The following is a 20,251-nucleotide window of genomic DNA, read 5'->3' as shown; positions in this document are numbered from 1 at the left end:
GAAGAAATTATCACCCAAATTGTACTGTGATATTATAAACTGTAACTGTTCCCTAGACTTCTGTTCCTTTTAGTATTAAAAAAAAAAAAAAAAAAAAAAAAAAAGGCAAGCTGAAATTCCTCAAGCTGGCAAATTCCCTTTCCAAATTCATTGCTGCTGTTTCTTCTTGTTCAAGGCTTATTCTTTCAGCCACAAAATAAAACATACAACCACCACCAAAAAAAAAACACAAAAGAAAACACCACAACAAACCTCACCCCTCTTCTCTTTTATTAAAACTCTTCTGCTTTTAGCAGGAGAGGGAGCTAGAGCCCCTATTTACATTTTCTTACAGTTCAATCATATATTCATTGACAGATGATGTTAGCTTTCATTAACTTCAATATCAAGTTCAATATGAAACCTCACTTCATTTGTTCAGACAAGCAAAGAAAAATTCAAGTAGATTTTAAATGCTCTTCGTAATAGGTCTTATTTCTATTTTGCCCAAGCAGTATCTGAAAGGGCTGTATAAAGAAAAGTGAAAATGGATTTTTTTTTCTACATGATTAACATAAAATTGTGGTATCAAAGCTGTCACATGCCAGTTCTGTTTCACCTTCCTCTTTGGCAGTATAATCAATCAGGCAGACAAAATGGCAACACTATGTGACAGCTCCCAATCCTTTGGGCTTGCTAAAATAAAAATAGTATGTTAATCTCAGAATTGTTACCAAAAGTAGGCAAATGTGCAGTGAGGATGCATGCACACTTCTGTTGAAGGTGCTCTCTAAGTAACACCTTGTAATGCTCAAACAGTTACTGTAGAAAAGTTTCTAAGTTTCATTAATTTTGTACCCAAATATTTGTACGCAGATAGACTCACGCTGTATCTCTTAGAAAAAAATTCCCAGTATTTTAGATTCATGTTATTAACGTAAACAAGAGTCAGCAAGCTGAGTGGAGAAAAGAAATAGAGAGACTTGTTGTTTGGCAGAAGAGAGAAACTGAGATAGCACGAAATGCCAGTCATGGCAAAGAAATTGCTGTAAGATAGATAGCGGTGTCCTTTAATACCAGTAATTATTATTAGAGGAATTACAGTTATATATTTTGACATTTGCACTTATGTCCAAATCTTCAATACAAAGACTTCCATAGACTGTGAATGGCCTAGATGCCACTGCAAAATGCTGCAGAATGGTCATTTTTCCAGAAAGTTAAAGGGGGCAGTAACATGATACAGTGCTGCTTCAAAACCATATTAATGTCAATATCAAGAAGTTCCAAAGAGCATACTCTGAAATTTTGAAATTATTTACAATTTCTGAATCCTCTTCAGCAGAGTAGCTTCAGCACCCTTGGAGACAGTTTGCTAAAAATGTGCTTAGTGGCAGGTCAAAAAAGCACTAAATAATAAAGTAAGGATGTGTTTAGAAAGCCATATTGAAAAATCACTGATATATTATAAAAGCAATAATGCCAACCTTCTGAAATATTCGACTTAATACCAGCCACTCCGTTAGGAGAGGACGGAAGAGAAATAGGAACTTCCCCTCCTTTGGGAGGGCATATGGAGCAATCAGAAGTCCAACATGACTCCCAAAGAGGAGGGAGATTACAGACAGGAAAAAGCAAAAGAGCAACAGCATATAGCAAATAATGTTTAAACAATCAGAAATATTGCAAAAGGTCCTTATAGTTCTACCTTACCCTATCAGAAAGTTGCAGAATGCACAGAAAAATCCCAAAGGTAGAACTGCTAAGAAAATGCTGCTGTTTTACCCTCACCCCTCCCACCCCCACAACACAAATGCATATCCTAGAGATCTTGTTAAGAATGTTATAAAGGTACTGAAAAGAATACAAAATTATATTATTAATAAATTGGCCACAACTACATTAGAAAAGAAAAGTTTTAAAGGATGAGCATTTTCATGCTGTACACATTAAACTGAAACTATCTGTGGGTTTGGCAGAACTTCTGGGTTTCTATTCTACATCTGTTTGTTTGAATATTTTAAACTGTTCTTTGAAACACCTAATCTTGGTTATAGTTACCAAGATATTTATTTCATGAATGATTGTTATCAACAGTTGCACCAAATCGTTGTCCCTGTTAAATATTTAAGCTATTCAAATACTGACTGAAAATGCCAGAATGACAGTAACAACAAAAAAATTCAGCTAGAGGGGTATGTAAACCACTGGAGCAAATGCATCTTAATACTATTCTGCCAAAACTACCTAGAAAAATGACCAAGTCAGCCAGTGAAACAACAACAAATCTTCACCACTTTGGTAGAAGTACTATCTACAGCAGGAATTCAGGTCATTCTGATACCTGTTTTATGCACCCTGTTTCTTTTCTTAGTTAAATCCTCAAATACATACCTGATTCATGGAAGGAAGGAATCATTTGCCTTACTGGACTCTAACCCAATGGCAATAATTAGTTATGAGAAAAAGATTCATACAAATTTATCTTCATCATTCAAGTTTCCACACACAATGTAGTACAAACCTCTCATGCAACACCTTGTAGATTTATTTTTTATTTATTTATTTTTTAAATCTAGATTCCACGTTCTGGCTTCAAAAACAATAAACATTTCTCTCTCCCAGCAAAGGGAACCTAAAATCTCTAGCTATGGGGATTTGCTAAAAGGCTCTTGCCTGCAACATTTATCTCTAAGTGGACAATTTTGATGTAGCTTATTGTTCTAAATATGCTACTCAAGAATGGGACTTTTTAATGGAATTAATTGCTCCTTTGCATACTAGGCATATCTTTGGCATGTTAAGAAATGTTTCAGTGACTAACCATGGCCATAAACAAATAATTTAAGGACAGACTGGAAAGCTGAAGTCACATACAGAGTGTAATTGTTAGCACTACTTGGAACAGGGTATGTTTTCTTCCCTATTTTTTAGTTTGGAAAAAAACTGGTGCACTTGTTTGTAAGCTTTGTAAGTTACTGACATCACTCCAGCACTTGTATCATTTTGTGCTGATTTGACTTTCACAATAGTTTACAACAGAGTAGGAAAAACGCCTCTTCACCCTAGAAATGACTGAGTGCAACAGAGCAAACTAATGTGATGAGAATATCTGCAGTAAAATTCTACCACCTTTGCTCCACCAAGAAATCCATCACGTAGAAGAAACATGTCAGGAAAGATATGAGTATACATTTACCTGCTCAAGTAGCTGCCGTAGTCGGTGAAGCTGAGACTCCAATTGTTTATTGTGATCTTCCAATATTTGCATCCTTGCTTCCAGACGACCTTTATGTTGCCTCAGGAGTTTAGCTTCAGCAATGAGCTCAGCATCTTCAGAAGCATGCTGAGGTGACACAACAGAGTCAGGAGGTGATGCAAGAGGGTTTATTCCTCTCCTAAGATGTTGCTCCTTTAGTTGCTCGTATTCTATCTGCAGACTCCTGGTAAATTGAAGAGGAGAATGTTGAAACAATCAACAATTAAAAAAACCTTCTTCAATCGTTATCATTACCTCCAACTAGAGAACACAAGCAGCTCATACAAAGACAATGTCTTGACTTGCAGTTTATGAAAGAAACCTACACAACAAAGTAGAGGTGAACCTATGGCATTTTATCACTGACTCACACTTTTCTAGCTAACAGAGTCAGGCAATACATGACATACACCTTGACTGATTTTTTTGGTTTGTTGAAATCATGAGTCCTAGCCGCATCTCTTCTTATCTTCTCCAACAACTGTATATAGAAAATGCATAGCTCGAACAATAAGATGACAATTCAGACACCAGATAGCATGCTTATAACACCTTTGCTCTTCCTCAAGGTCAGCAATGATGCGCTCCAGCTCTCCCCGCTCTTCCTTTTCCACTGACTTGAGAATCTGAGCAGGACTCTGCGGCTGACTCACAGGTGACTCTCCTCCCAGTGTCTGACAGTACTGCTGGATAAGAGCATGCTCGTCCTCTCTAGAACAATAAAATAATGCAGATAAAGAGAGAGCAGTAACACATGTATTATGTGAGCAAACAACTTTGTCAAGCTGAGGGGTTTTGTTTGTTTGTTTATGAGAAAGGACTAAGACAGTAGGAATTAAGCCTGCCAGAATTTATGGTATTACATGTGTATCTCAGCAAACTGTATTCAGATTCTTATGAGTTGTTTCTAAAAATGCTGCAAAAAGCACGTAAACATACAATGCACGGGAGAAAGAAGATTGATCGATAGTAGTGTAAAAGATGAGTTTACTTTAATGTACATATGGAGGACAAATACGGCTGGTGGTTCATAAAGAAATATTGAAAGCAAGAATCTGAGAATATAAACTGCAAATAACTGACTTGAAATGCCTTAAAAATAAATAAAACCAAATAAGCTATCTGTTGTTAGATATCCCTCTCCTTACAGATTCTGGAATAAAATAATTTATAACATCATCTCCCTCCTGACTCGCATAGAAATTACCATCTGGTGAGAAGATACCAAAGTCCTGAAACTTTTATGCTATAATGTCCAAATACATTTGCCTTTTTATAGGCGTGCCTTCCTTCCCTGGTTGCTAGCTTTTCTCCATAGTATTGTGAGATTGATATATAGTGAAAGATACATCGTCCTAACAATAGTTTGCTTGCCTGCTTTGAAGGATAAATCATCAGATTCTGTGTGATCAGCAGAAAAACATGCTATTCATGCTTTTAAGAGAGACTATTGCTGAATCATAGCAATATGATTGCTGAAGAAAATCTTCCTTTAAATTCTCTTCTCTACTTGACTACAAAGCAGAAGCTGCATACTTTGTTATATGTGAGTATCGTGCCTACAAACTTTATCCTGTAGATCTACAAGTATGGCATGATCAACAACAGAGACAAAAACAAGAGTGGTATATACGCGTATGTGTTCAGATACTGCTTAGAAAAGAGAGCTTTCTATATTTGAAAATATTTTTCTTGTGCTGAGCTTTTTCGTACTACTTTTGAAAAGAAGTAGCTATGAATTCTGCCATTCAACTGACTGTGGTCTGACATAATGAAAAGTATCCTCAAGTACTTACTACTTTTGAAAGCACACATGACAAATTGGAAGTTTGCTCTATACAAAGTATTTTTAATATTAAAAATGGAGCTTTTCAAGAGTTTTCTGTTGCTTCAGGTTTTTTTGTTTGTTTGTTTTTGTTTTACTTCCTGTCACTCAATTTAACATCATGAAATATCTAAAAGTACAGGCGAATAAATAGTGAAAACAGTTATATAGAAATGTATATCTGAGATGAAACAGAAGTTTTGTCTGTGGTGACAAATAATCTATAAATAAATGCATGTACAAGTAAAACACATCAGGTGCTTTATGGACCATGCAAATGTATTGTGTCTTTTTCTCAAAAATAAAATCAAGCTCTTGGGGTAAAGGCACTCATCTGTTTTCAAAGCTTGTGGGTGTACAACTGAACTAGAGCAAATGCATATGGCAGGAACAAATGAGAGTTGCAAACAAAAAGTTTGTATAACTGAAGACCTTACAAAATCATCACCACTACTAGGAGCAAACCATAATATCCACCGATCTATTAAACAATGATTCCTGCAGTTCTATTATGCAGAAAAGTGATTCGTTTTTTTGTAGCAGTACTTAAAACTTGTTACTGAAGGCTAATCCAATGGTAGAATGACACTGAATGATTCCTTCTCAAGAAAAACTATTCACTATCTAGCCAAAGCTATCACATTGCCTTCTGAATTGTTACTGAGTGTAGACTTTCAAATCAAATAAATGTGCAACAAGTACCATTAGAAATAAATAAATAAATACGAATAGTATTAAAAACCCATATCTCCTGTGACAGTTCTATCCACTTTTAAAGTGCGTGACATTCTATTCCACACAGGTTCATTTATGATATAAAGGTTAAAAATAGTCAGGTATGAGAAGTTCCTTCCACTAAGCCCTGGTAGCATAACACTTTCCTTCATCCTGTCACTGCTGATTAACTACTAGCTGGCAGAAAGTTTACATGGAAAAGTGAAAAAGAAACCTCATTAGTGAGTTCCTCTGTTTTTAACAGAGGAATATATATATATAATGCATATGTATATATTATATATCCTTATATATAAGGATCCTTATATGTAATAGGAAATAATATATTCATTTATTTCTTACATTTCTTGCCTGAAATATAGTCGTGAGAAGAAATCACAATATTAATATTCCCATGCAAATAAATAATCGTGATGATTTTTTTTAATTCAATACAGCTTTAAAATTAAAACATAATTGGGACTGTAAGTTCCTCAAAAACATAGGGGATAGGTGATTATGTTAGCTGAAACAAAAACAGAGCACTCCCTCTTTTTTTTTTCCCCTTACCTACAGAAGAAAGCCTCTAACTGCTTTCTTTCTCCACCTTTTGAGTGATCTCAGTGAAACTGATAACCACTTGCTTTCCTATTTTTCATTACTCTAATTGTAGATAAAACAAAGACTAGTGTAGTTAATGGAGTATAAACCAGGTCCTGATGTGGTAATGAAAATGCCGTGGCACTTCTCCATTCTTCTACCATCTTAGTAAAGACAAAACAAGCAAGAAACCCTACTCCTTATAACCAAGTTTTTGCTGAAGTGCTGTAACCCCTGTTAGGACTTCAAACCGTGGTACACAACTGGGCCCCTGCAGCCCAGCAAAACATGCAGAATGGTTGCACGCTGCGCCCGGAAGAGCTGCACTAAGCAGGGAACTGGTGCCAACAACATCACACCTTCAGCAAGCAGTGTTAAAGCACAGGACAGAGAGGGAACATAATTTTAATGTGCAGGTTTCAAAATATTGTTTAATTATTTTTGGTGTAACTACACATACAGGCTTCTTTTGTGCAAGGTTGTTGGTACTGTCATCAAAGGTTCATCTGATAAAGCACTTTAGTCTGCTTCTTTTAATTAGGCATCAGAAAGCTGCTGTCTACTTTATTAAGATGATGAATTAGTTTATAAGCAACTCTGTAGGTCATCTGAAATAGATTTGATTTTTTTTAATAGTGCTCTGCAATGTTGGATTTATTATATTTGAATTTATTAAAATTGAAAATCTGTCAAGATTTTACATAAGGTGTAACCTGACTTCTTAATGAAAGTTATAAACTACTTAAAGAAAGAGCTTACACAGGAAATGCTTAGATATTTTTTCACTCTATTGTGTCCAGTAAAGGAGACTAAAACAAACAAATACTATTTGGTCTGTCTTGCAAAACTACTGATTCAAAAAAAAGTTCAAACCCCTTGAATCTCAACAAACCTCATGACTATAATAAAGACAGATTCATTGGTAGCACAGGAGTCGCAACATTGGGCTTCACAATGATGTGAAGTGATAAGGGATTGATGTGTTCTGTAGCATGGAAATACTTGAATTTTGAGAAATCCAGGACTTTATTCTTTGTTAGAATTGGTTGGAGACAGCAATCGGCAACCAAAATGAAAGCGCCACATCAAAATAAATTCCTCATCCTCTCTTGGTGGTTATTCTCCTGAAGACCCCCTGTGCTTTGAGGAAAGGCTAGAACTACACAGCAGTCCTTCAAGAGGACTGCAGGTCCTTTTCAGCATTTTGGCATTCAAGAAAGCAGTGAAAATGACATCCCAGAAGGTCAGACTTGAAAGAAGTACACCTCAAAGAGAAAGAACACCCCAACTAGGAGAGCCAGGGAAAACAGCATTTGAAATATTCTATTCTTTGTGGATTTTCAACAGGTCTGTTCCAAAGGATGCATTATATGTGGGAGAAGCAAGAGATTAAAAAAATATTGCAATTTACTTCTCTTCATCAAGACTGAGTTGTGGAAAGAAAAATTCAGACTTCTTGACAGTCACTTTTCACCAGTGTACTATTTTATCCAATTAAAAGAATTGCTAACTTGGATTTCATATAGTAAGAGATGAGTACATTTGTGATCTTCCTTCATCACTTTCATTTTTCCTGTGCTATTTTTCTCATACCAATGACCATATACTAGTCCAAATAAAGCATATCTTGACCTACTGATGTTATGATGTATATTACAGTAAGGATCAGGCAGTTCTCTAAAATCCTCTCTTTGTCTTTAACTTTAATCTGGAACTAACTTCCCACTGCAACAAGTTGCCTTTTAATCACTTACACCATGTCAAAGTATTCAGGTGCTGTATACTGGGACTCCAGTTTGGCTCACAAGCACTGAGTGGCCATGCCTGCTGAAAGCACCACTGCTGTTCATTGCTTGCTCCTACCCCTGTACCCGAGCACACAGCTCCTTAACAAGTGGCAAGTCAGATATATTCCAGCACTGCCTTCAGTTTAGTGTAAAGTGCCATCAGCAAAAGCACTGCAGGGATGACTGGTAGTAAAGGCATTAATTAGAAAATAGCTATTAAACATTCACATTTATACAGAAATTATTTATATTACATCCAACTCAATCCAATTAACTTCAGTATGGGCTAGATAATATAGTTCATACATTACAGGAATGAGAGCTACATTCAACTATTTTTCTAACATTTTTTGTCTTTTCATTCTACTACGCCATGATATGTCAAATTGTGAGGCATGGCTTTCCATTAGGAATACTATTTATCATTCTTTGCTGCAAAGTCTTCATTTTTCCTTGTGTTCATCTTCAGTTATGAAAAGACCAGTCTGCTTTACGAATATAGATGTTTTTGCATGACTTAAAGGCAATGAAAACTCATCACAACAGTCTAGCCTAAATATTTAGAATTCTATAATGTATAATGAAGACTACATGAAAAAAATATTTTTCTTCAGTGCATTTATATCAGAAAATTCATGCATGAGAGCATTATTTTTTTATTGTTAAGAGAACGGATATACTACTGCAGAGAGTCTTTTTTGCTGTCTACAGATATTTTTTCCAGCTGAGGAAAACGTGCATTTTAATGGAAATCACACACCCTTGTGGGGTGCATAAAACCTTTGGGAGTTAAAGATTGTCATAATTACATTCAAGACAATGTGTTAATTTAAAAAGAAGATGTTTCTTTGAAGAATGTTGTCTTAAGCAGATAGCATATTGCAGAACATTTCTGCAAAGAAACGCACAATGTTTAACTGACAGCAGAAGCTCTCCGATTGTCATTCAAATGTAGAAGTCTTCTTATGTATAACCTCTGGAGCATGAAATGCATTAAACATATTGTTGATGAACTTGCTAACCTGACAAGACCAAAGCAGTAATTTTCTAATACTAAGAGCAATTTTGTCTCTGTTATAGGGCCACCGTAAACTATGGGACTATGAGGAACAAAAAATAAAAATAAAAATAAAAAAATCACAGAACAGAACTCCAAAACTCCAATTATGAAGAGAGAATTTGCTTTTAAAATCAGCATTAATCTCCAAAAGGTTCAAAAGTATATCATAGGAAAATGACATTTTACTCAGATAGGCTCAGATAGCAGATGCCTCTGAGCTAAAAAATGTGCATCCAAGTTTCAAATTGCTCCTTCTACTTCAGTCTATACAGAATGATTACAGCATGCATATTTTAATGTCAAACATTTAAACAATAAAAATAGAGCTGAGCTATAATACTAAATACTCAGTGTTCCAGCTGTAGATTTATGATCCAAACTGGGATCCTAACCTCATAGCTCTGTATTTCCCTGCAACAGTGCAAGCCCAAGCTTTAAATGACAGTTTTTTAGAATTTTGTGAGTACTTCACCATGTACCTTAACAGAAGTACTAAATATTATCTGCAAATAAAAGAAAAGGTTCCATTAGGTATAAAAGTTACTTTCTTGTCCTCTTAGGCATCTGAATCTCTGTGTAGTGTGTAACAGTCCTCTTTTGATATCAGGACTGAGATTGAAATTTGGAAGTCTCTCCTCCCATATTGGTACACAAGTTCACCATGTTCATTCCTTTTCTTACAATAAAGGTTATTTTTATAGGCAAAAAAAGGGAAAGTTATAAAATCAACTGCTGAATTGGCAATAGAAATTAAGCGTCTACATCCCCTTTTACCATTGGAATGGAAGGTTGTTCAGTCTTTGTATATCTGTAGGCTCATTAATTCCAAAATACACAACTCAGTCAAGCATATGAGCATTTACCTACTTTCAGGTTTTCAGCTTTCATTGCCAAACTACACTATATTTGTCTTTTATGTTAATATTTATATTTGTTGTCCGTGTCTCTCCCCCCCCCCTTTTTTTTATTTTGTTTTTTTTGGGAGGGGACAGGAAATCAAAAGGAAATATTTTGGCTCCATTTCTGTCTTTGGTGAAGCTATCAATGACAGAAACACATGAAAACAGTTGCAGATGAAAAAGGTTTTATTATTTATGTAACTAGAGTTAATCAAACAGAAAAGAGGAAACAAATTTGGAGGTGATCACAAGTGCTTCTCTGAAGCAAAGTATTTTAAATCTCACATTGTTTGCACGTTAATAGGTAGAGATATCATGGTTAGATTTCAAAACAGTAAATTAACATATACTGACAACAACAACAATTTCTAACTAACTAGATCTGAACAGGAACAATTTCCTCTTTAAAAAAGCTGGTTACTTTCATTAATAACTTAAAAGAGGCAGGGTCCTACTACACTGATTTAATTAACAGAACAGGTGATATAGGGAGGTTGAAACTTTCATGTACGTTAACATTGAAAAAATCATATTTAATTCAAAGGGTTTTATGCTTTCCAGGTTCATCAATTCATTTTAATGAAGGCTTTTACAATAAAACTGTCACAATAGCCTTGATAAAATTAATGTGGGACTATGTTTATATCCCCAAGAACAAACAGACCAGCAGCCAGTATACTGAAATCTAAGCAAGCAGCAGCAACACTCTTCTGTATAACCTCCAATACTGATAACTTTTTTTTAAAGGAAGAAAATGGTCCTGGAAGGTAGCAAAAACTATTGACCCATTGTCATTGCCCCCTTTGACAAAGACAGATTTCTTTTCTTTTATACTATGATAAAAACAGGAAAGGAACACAAACTAGAACCTATAGATCTTTTTTTTTTTTTTTTTCCAGTCACATGAATACCCTCATTTTGGAAGAGAATAGCAGACTAATGTAGAGTTCCCTTACATCACCAAATGAGAAACATCCATTTATACAACTGATACTGGGAATAATGAAATTTAGGCAGGCATTCCCAGAGTCATACTCATTCGCTTTTTTCACAAAGGCTAAATCCTGTGCTACAAAACTTAGAAAGGATTATAGCTGACAGCTCTAACCTGGGTTCCTAAGCAGCCTGAATGAGCATGAGTTACTTACACGCTTCCTGTGTTGGAGCTGCTGTCCGTGAGGAAGGAGCCATTGGTCCTTTCCATCTGGGCGAGCCTGAAAGGCAGGGAAAGACCATGATTTTCAGAGACCATGCTGCATAATTTAAACAGAGGCACTGTGAAGAACATTTCTTAGAAATGGATTAGATATTGCAATCTTGGTACACATGAAAATAAAAAAAACTTGTAGGCTGACAAAACAAAATAAAAAAAAACAAACTCTAATCCAGAGGACTTTCATGAGACACTTTTCAGTGAGTTTTTTTGGCAAATAAACTCACACTACGGACAGACGTGTCCTGGAGAACAACCCCAAAACCAGTGTAATTACTTAATCTAAAAGGACTGGATTATTATAGGGTTATATAATGCCACAAAATTCTTTAAAATCACAGAAGGAATTTTCTGTCTGTTCAGCTTTCTAGGAAAGATATACCTTATTTATGTAAGACATGCATAAAAGTCCAGGAAGTCTAGGAATACTGTGCGCCTATATTGGACTGCTTCAAATACGGTTGTTTTCAGTATTATAAAGATATCTTAAACTTCACACTTACTTTTGTGCAATACACATTATTGCAGACACCTTCAAACTTTTTGAAAGAAGTATGCAAGGCACTAAAGAAACATGAACTGCAGTGTATTCCTTCAGCATGGAATAAGCTTGCCCATCTGTATGTTTGTTAGTATTCCTCAGAGTTTAAGGACTATAAATGAGAGTGCACACACAATGAAGTTGTCTCGGTTGCCTTGCACGCCCCCTAGGCTAGCAGTGGGATGTTGTGCTCCAAAACCTCCCCTGAAGAGAGGACAAGTCCCTAAGCACTCAGGTCATCTCTGCTCTGGGCCATCTGAAGCAGATCTAGTTCAGTGAGTAACAAGAGTGAGTGAGGTGCTTGCAAGTCATCTTTGTAATGCTGTTTAGCTCAGTTCTCTAAGTCTTTCATGAAACATAGATGAATTTTAAAATTAAGCTTCATATACCCTTGTCATATAAGGTAGTACAATAACCAGTATATCTCAGAGAGTTTATAAGTTTTCTTTATGGTGCCCATAAACAAGAATACAGTAGCAAATAACTTGAGCATAAGTTCTGAATTTTTATTCAAACAGCTGAAAAAGTTAATATTGTTGTGGAGATCAGATACGGCAGATGAAACACTCAAAGTAAAATTGAGCCATTTGTTCCCATGGGAATATAGAACAATTTCTGTGTTGCCTAAAAGTGGACTGTCATTACTTATTTTTGAGAGGGTACCTCTGCTAAGGGCTTAACTCTCATCAACTCTGAATGAACAGAAGAGAGTTCAACAAAACACTGCATCACTGAGATAGACTTGGCATGAAAGACATTTTATCCTAAAATCACTTGGGTAACCCCATAAAAGCCAGAACATAAACCATCTGTAATTATTATATCCTCTGCTAAAAGTCAATGGGTAATGGTTAAAATCACAGAAGAAAGTGAAAACCTGACTGTAAAATGCTACTGGGAAAAACTATGTATCCAACAAGCTGAGTCTATTCCCAAAGGTTAAAAATGAAACAAAATGAAAACAGCCCGTTTTTAGAAATAACACACAGTAATTCTGCAATAGTTTCCATTTTGCATGACAGATGACAGATTTAATACATCTATTTTACATTTAATATGACTGTATTCAGAAGCTGATGATTTAAAAACATTTGTCTTTCTTCTGAGTACAGAGAATTATATCTTTTTAATAAATAATGTCCAGCCAGTAGACTAGATTAAAAACAGCAGGAATCAATCACAAAATGCGGTGTACTGGTGAGAAACAGTCTGTGCATTTCTTACCTAGTAGCATACTGCTCTATCCTGGAGTGTGTGTCGTCATGAAATAGCTGTGGAGACTGGGAAGGACTAGTTTGAGAAAAATAAAAAAATAATATTGGTGTCAAAAGCAATTCATGATATAGACACAATCATTTTATAAGTAATTTAAACTGATGACAAATAAATAAATTCATAATATTGCTGAGAGGGTTGTTGCTTTTGGTCAGCCATGCCCTACAGCTCATGCACATCAGATTAGCAGCAACTCAGCTTAGAGAAAACAACTAGTATATTAAGCTTTCCAGACAAAGGGGTTCAGCATACTCACTCATATTGCTCTGGCCACATACTGATGAGAGTGATAGGACTGTACAAAGACAAAAAAAAAAGAAAGAAAGAGAGAGAGAGAGAGAGAAAGAAACTATGAAACAAACTTCAGTGCCACTTAAGAAAGAGAAAGCTAGAAAAACAAAAAATTTTAACCAGCAGCCCACCCAGATTATTTGAATCAGCAACAACTGACATAGAAAAGAGACAGCAACAGATACCAGACTGTATCATCGACAGATAGGAGACTGACTTACAAACTTCATTTTGTTAAAAGTCAAATTTAAAAACAAAAATACCCAAACAATGTCATTCATTGAACTGCAGTTTGTTATTAGTTTGTTTCAATTCTGCTCAAGTGTTGGAGCTTTTATTTTAAACTAAGTAGAAAAAATTCTCACAAAAACTTATTGGGTAAAAATAAGCCCAACAAGAACAAAACACCCCACTGAATAAAGTTATCAATGCTTATTTTCCTACTGCATAAAAACAAGATGATATAATACAAGATGATATATATTGTATTATATATTCTGACACTTAAAAAACTATTTAGTATTTCTTTTTTTATTAATACTATTTTTAAGTAACATACTACTGGGTTTTGTCATCTGAAGAGGTGAGAACCTATATGGGTAGTTTCCTCAGCATGATACCGGCGATTTGTCTTGTGATGGGCCAAAGGAGTTTTATCCTGACTTGTGATTTAAGTTTTGACATTCCAATTCCAGGCACTACTGGCAAACTTTCATCACATCGAAGTTTTGCTTTCCATTGTTGGTGATATGTTCAGTTTGTTTTTAAATACAGACCAGCTGAAAATTGCCCTGGTGAGTAACATTTGGACTTTTTGTACGTACATTTCTTGGTTAGAATCCAGGCCAGATTACTTCCTCCTCTTTCTTAAACTGCTAATGAGTGGGTTTTGTTTGATTACTGTAGGTAAAACACAGTCCAATGGGTCACAAAAATGGAGCATGGACAAGGGCACTGGGCTTTCACATGCAAGCAGAGAACGTATGTTGAAGCTTCACGGTGGCTGTTGATGAATAAGTGATGCTGTGTTTAGACAACACATACAGCAGCACTACAGTCTCCACAATGTCATGGAGAGTCAATCCATAAAACCACTTGTAGTGCCCTGTCAACATATCTTACTTTTGTTCTTTTAAAAGTCTCTTTTGCAGACAGCTACCAACTAAGCAAATAAATAAAATGAACTGTTTCTGCCAGCACTGTAAATAACACTGTGGAGACACTGAGAGTGTTCTGTCTTATAAGGCCACCTGTATTTCTGAAGTTTGTAGGAACCTCATTAGGTCAGAGATTTCCAACTCCAACAACTTTGAGATGACCTAATAAGCAGTGTGGTTCTAAAATCCCAGTATCCCCAAGGCTGTGAAAGTTTTCTCAGTAAAACAGCCATTAAGATCCCTTCAGCACTGCCTGCTAAAGTCCATAGCTTTATGATAAAATACCTATACCACCAAACTAAAGAAAATACATTTCTTCTTCAAAAATAGGCAAGATCTGCAAATAACCAGCATCAGGAAATAGTTCACATTATTTCTTGGGTTTCATTTCTTTGTTTTTAATGAAACAGGCCAGTGATGCCAGAAGCAATTACTCTATAATCAAGCTTACGTCTCCAGGTTGTCACCCTCCAAAACTGTTTGCACAGGTAGGTAGCCAAGTCGGGGATGCTTTGCAAAATACTTCTTTGATCGGAACTTGTTCTTCAGCACCTTGGTGAAGTCCCGTACATCTTCCCCAGATGTTGTCTTAAAAAAAAGTTAAAAGAAATTAAATTGCACTTAAATTGAATTGCTAAGTAGCACTGACATAATACAGATACTACTTTCCTGAAAGGAAGAACTTCAGACTGTTAGTGACATTAAAATCACCTTTTTAAGTGTCACGAAATATGGTACAGTAATAATGGTAATGCATCTACAAATTCTCTTCTATTGGAAAAAAAAATCAACACACTGAGGCTTCAAATTGCTAGTAATTAATGCATTGGGTTTACCAATTACTAATTAGAGAAAATGAGGGAAAATTTGAAGCAGGTTCAAATTTTAGATTAAACATTTACAAACAGTCTTACGAAGTGGAAAAAAAAAATCAGTTTGCTAGCTATGGGGGTATACTCTTAGCCATTGAAAGCCATCTTGACAGTATACTCATGCATATGAAGATCATGACTCACTTTCACAGGCAGAAGAAATACCTTATAATAACTGCTGAAAAAAAAAAAAAAATCAACAAAAAACAAACAGCTAACAGTAACGGCTTTGTTTGAAAAAAAAAAAAATACAACATATAACTAACACAAAACCCTATGCGTTCGCAAAGTGCCACAAAATATTCAATGCCTCCAATTATATACCTAAACTGGAAAACTTTGAGATGGAAACAGTAAGTGCTAAACCAATCTCTCCTGTGACAGCCACATTTTTCATGAGTATTTTCTCAAGTTACAAGATCTCTTCCTACAGGTTTCTGCTATTATCCGTATCCCTTCAAGGCCAAAAAACACCCACAGATGAAATCACAGCCATTGTTATTTGCACAGCACTGTGCAAAGGCACAATTGGAAATGGGTCTGGTAAGAACAGTCTCTGCCTGAACTAACAATCTCACAGACTGATCGAGCATATTCCTTACTGTCACACTAAGAAGCTGGAAGAAAAATCAGCCACAAGATTTTCCAAGTCTAAAACTGCAAGCTACAAACAGTAAAACCCCTGGAAGATTTATTTTAATTTTATTTTATTTTATTTTATTTTATTTTATTTTATTTTATTTTATTTTATTTTATTTTATTTTATTTTATTTTATTTTATCTTATCTTATCTTATCTTATCTTTTTACTGGTCCTTACTTATGCAGCCTTGTCCAAAACTGACAAATGCTTAGCTCCATCCCTCACTGCCACAGCTGGTCTTTAGTACTCAATTAGAATTGATACAGCTGCTTTTAAGGATCAATTTTGGAAATTGGAATTGGAAATAATCATAGCAGCAATGGCAACACTGCTTTGGCAATACTACTCAATGAATTTCTGCTACAAAAGCAGGGATACGAGCAAAGAAGGGCATAATATGCAAGGTGAAAATGGCTATAACAAAGACATCTGCAGGAAAATACAATAGCATGCCTTCAAATATATATGTATGTGTTTTCAGACTGTACGAGTACTTAAACAGAATGACCTCCATACTATGGAGAAGTTAATATTAAGCATTTCTTCTTGCAACTGTGGGAAAGAAAAAGTGGCCATTCACCTCCTGTATTAGCTGCAGGTGTGCAATGGCTTATACAGAACTCCAGCCCAAAACTTGTGACAAACCACGGACTGCATTTCTGGGCACTCTGCTTTCAGAGAAGCACATTAACATAAGAGGATGACAAGAAAGATGGACATCCATAGGGAAAACAGAATTAAAAAAAAAAAAAACAAACAAACGTTTTTTTGTTTTGTATTTTTTCTCCATTATGTACTCTGAAGAGGCCTACAAGCAGGTCAGACAAACTATTCTCTGTTTTTATTTTCTATTGTCAAAACATAAAATACATATGTGAATGGAGAAAAAAAATAATGTGTGTATAATACATGCAGTTATGAAATCTGTAATGCAGATCAGAGTAGCAACAAAAGCAGCAGATAATTAAGCCAATGTTGAAAGTTTGACATCTGGCTTTAACAAGTAGCAACAAACAGAGCACATTTGGGATTAAGAAGTATTTGAACCCCCTAGATTTTAATACAGGTAAATTAAGGGAGGGCTCACAAAATCACACTCAGGAAGCATCTGCTACAATCACGGGATCATCCAAACAAGGACCGTGACATCCAAAGGGCTGCTTATTCTCACGCAACAGTAGCTCTAGCAGATGGAACTCTGTCCCAAGGCCAATGAATGAAAGTTTTAGTACCTACACATTGCAGAAATAAATGTCTACTGATCTGCCAAACTTCTCCTCTAGAGTATTCTTTATTTGGTATGACAGCCTGACCCAGTTCCTTGGAAAAACTAATTTGATTGTGTACTAAGTGAGGATGATTAATACTAACCAGTGAAATTTGAGCAGATTTGCAAGAACTGCTTTAATTCACAGGACTAAGACATAACTTTTAGAAGCATTTCTCCCACTTTTTTTTTTGCACACAGCCACACTACACAATCCAATCAAAAATCATGCCAAAAGAGCATTTAACTATAACATTTAACTTCTGAAAAACACTAGCCAGCAGTTGTGTAAACTCTATCTACTAAATTAAAAACAACAGGTAACTTGTACAGTTACGTCATGGCATCTTGGCTATTTCCACACAGATCGATAGCACAAATACTGTGGTAGTAATTTCAGAAGCAAATCACTTCTTTCAGTGAAAATTTCAGCCAAAGACCATGCTTTCAGTCTCCATTTAAAATCTCAGTTCCTACAAAATGACAAAGTCCAAGAAAGAATGACGAAGATCCTTGGCTGGCATACAGAAATAAATTAAAAAGTCGGTAGCCGAATGTCTCAAGGAAAAAAAGTATGGAAAAACTGACAAATGGGCATTAGCACTCTTTAGTATACTGCTGGGAATAAATAGAGTCATAAGTCAAACTAAAAACAGGAAAAAAATATTGTAAACCAATACAAATTTTACAATCAATTTACAAATTTTATAAATCTTGGATTTATATGGAAAGTGATAGAAAAAAAAATGCTGAAGCATGGTTTTCATACAAAGGTTGAGAAAACAGTTTTGATGTATTTTTCATGTATTAGAAATAGGACAAATCTTCATTGGGAACAAGTAGTACCAACAATGCAATAAGCTAGTTGGGAGAACCCTAAAGCATATATATATATATATATATATATATATATATATATATGTATGGAGGGTAAGGAAAGGAATGTAATTTTTTTTTTTTTTTGAAGAAAAAAGCACCTTTTTTTACATCTCCATATTTTTATTTCTTTACATTTTATTCATCTGTAACATTAATTAAAACCCGCACCATAAGCCTGACTATTTAATGGAGAACAAAGTTTTTAGACCTATTTGTGGTAACAGCTACAGTATGTGCAACTAGGATGATAGCTGCATTTTGAAACAGCTGTCTGATAGCTCCCCAGAGTAGGACATGGGGGGAAAAGAGAGATTTCATTTTTTTTCTGGTCTCTTTTATTTGACACTTAAGAACCCAATGCACTAGTAATTTAAATCTATGTTTAAATGTATGCATTCATGTCATTCATCAAAGCATCTACACTTTAAATAGTATCTCATGTTCCTTGATAGAGGTACTAGACGGGATACCACAAAAATTGTTATTAAAGGTAGATATGAAATGTATTTATGGCTATCACTATCACGTCAATGATGTTTGTATTGTATACCACTGCAAAGACGACTTTTCTGTGATGACGTTCAAATATAGGCATTTCAAAGCAGTTTCTCAACAAGAAGCATTACAAATTGTTTGTGTATTCTAGTTTACTGCAATGAAATGAATCTGTAATTTCATGAGTAACGGTCTCACCTCAGAATTAAAAAAAAATTAAGTTGCAAAAGGGTAGCAGATCACATAAGCTAGCTAAGTGAGCAACTGTAAGAGAGACCTAGAGGACAGCATGCTGAGCAGCTGCTAGATATCAAAGATATCTATTCTTCACAGGGCAATGAGTAATAATCAGCTGGAAGAAATGTTCTGAATGCAAAACATTCAGATTCCCCCATTCTTTCTCCATTCTCTCACATTCCCCACAGAATAAGCCTATTTTGACAACAGTAAAGCGTCATCCTTGGTGCATCAATCAGCTTGTCAAGATGAAACCACTGACTTTATGTCAGCTTGTTGCTTATAAAACATTGAGCTACTTAATGTTCATGTATGCAATTGTCTTCTCTGGATGTCAGGAGCCATTAAGCTTTCAGATGATTTACATAGAGGAGGAGTCTTAGCAGGCACTATTGCAGATAAGTTTTATTGTGCCTGAAGCAAAATCTACTCTCTAGGGTGAACTACCATTCAGCTAATAATTTCCAACATCTCTCCTATCATTCCTGAGCTTCTTCAGGGAAATAAAATTCTGACCACTTTTCTTGCAAGGTAAGCTGTAGCAAGAATTACTAAAATACGAATCACAGTCTTTAGGAAAATATATATTTTGGATACCACATTAAACTCTTGAAGAGACCCAATCCTACAATTCCTTCAAAACTTCCAGTAGCTCACTTGCAAGGAAAATGTGATAGAGAACAATGCAGAAGGCAGCTCCTAGTAGGAGCAAGAGGTGTCCTGAACTGATATACAGTCAGCTGATTTTAATTGTATTCAAATTGTGCCAAGCATTACCTTAGAGTAATGTCTATCAATGCACTGAATCCATTTCATCTTAACTATTATTTATTTATTTGTTGATGATGAAGGGGCTAACCTTTACTGCCATCATTTTGTACAAGAAGGCTTCCAAAATTGAGAATTTAGCCAGGTGAGTGTAGTGGCAGAAACCTATGAAAATTGTTTATACATTCACTGAAGTCAGGACCCCAAAAGAAATGACTTGCGATGGATGAGAAATTTTCAGATCTGATACCTGTATAATACTTTAAAACAAACAACAACAACAAAAAACTTCTTTTAAGGTTTTACTCTGGAAAATAAAAGCTGCAAAGTAAAAAGAGTTTAGAGAAAGAAAACTGATGAAGTAACTATTTCCACCTGAAATTCACAGAACTCATTGGTACAGAAAGCAACATTCATAGAACACAAGTACTGAGAGAATTCCTACTCAAAACAAACAAACAAAAAACACATGCAAGTACTTATTTAAGAGT

At 35.3% G+C, this 20,251-nt stretch overlaps 1 protein-coding gene across 3 annotated transcripts in view; it reads right to left on the bottom strand.

Annotated features, from left to right (window-relative positions):
- The window catches only part of UTRN (utrophin), a gene marked incomplete at its 5' end in the record, with an annotated part of 369,309 nt that overhangs the window by 13,608 nt on the left and 335,450 nt on the right, over positions 1 to 20,251 (bottom strand). For all 3 annotated transcript variants that reach the window (XM_084284598.1, XM_084284597.1, XM_084284599.1), the window contains 6 exons: positions 3,179 to 3,422; positions 3,791 to 3,949; positions 11,272 to 11,337; positions 13,102 to 13,167; positions 13,409 to 13,447; positions 15,052 to 15,188. In XM_084284598.1, coding sequence (XP_084140724.1) covers positions 3,179 to 3,422; positions 3,791 to 3,949; positions 11,272 to 11,337; positions 13,102 to 13,167; positions 13,409 to 13,447; positions 15,052 to 15,188 — 711 coding nt within the window. The remainder of the gene's footprint in view (positions 1 to 3,178; positions 3,423 to 3,790; positions 3,950 to 11,271; positions 11,338 to 13,101; positions 13,168 to 13,408; positions 13,448 to 15,051; positions 15,189 to 20,251) is intronic.

This window comes from Netta rufina (assembly GCF_964035555.1).
Source record: "Netta rufina genome assembly, chromosome: 3".
In the NCBI taxonomy this organism is placed as follows: Eukaryota; Metazoa; Chordata; class Aves; order Anseriformes; family Anatidae; genus Netta; species Netta rufina.
This window is presented reverse-complemented; position numbering and strand designations above follow the sequence as displayed.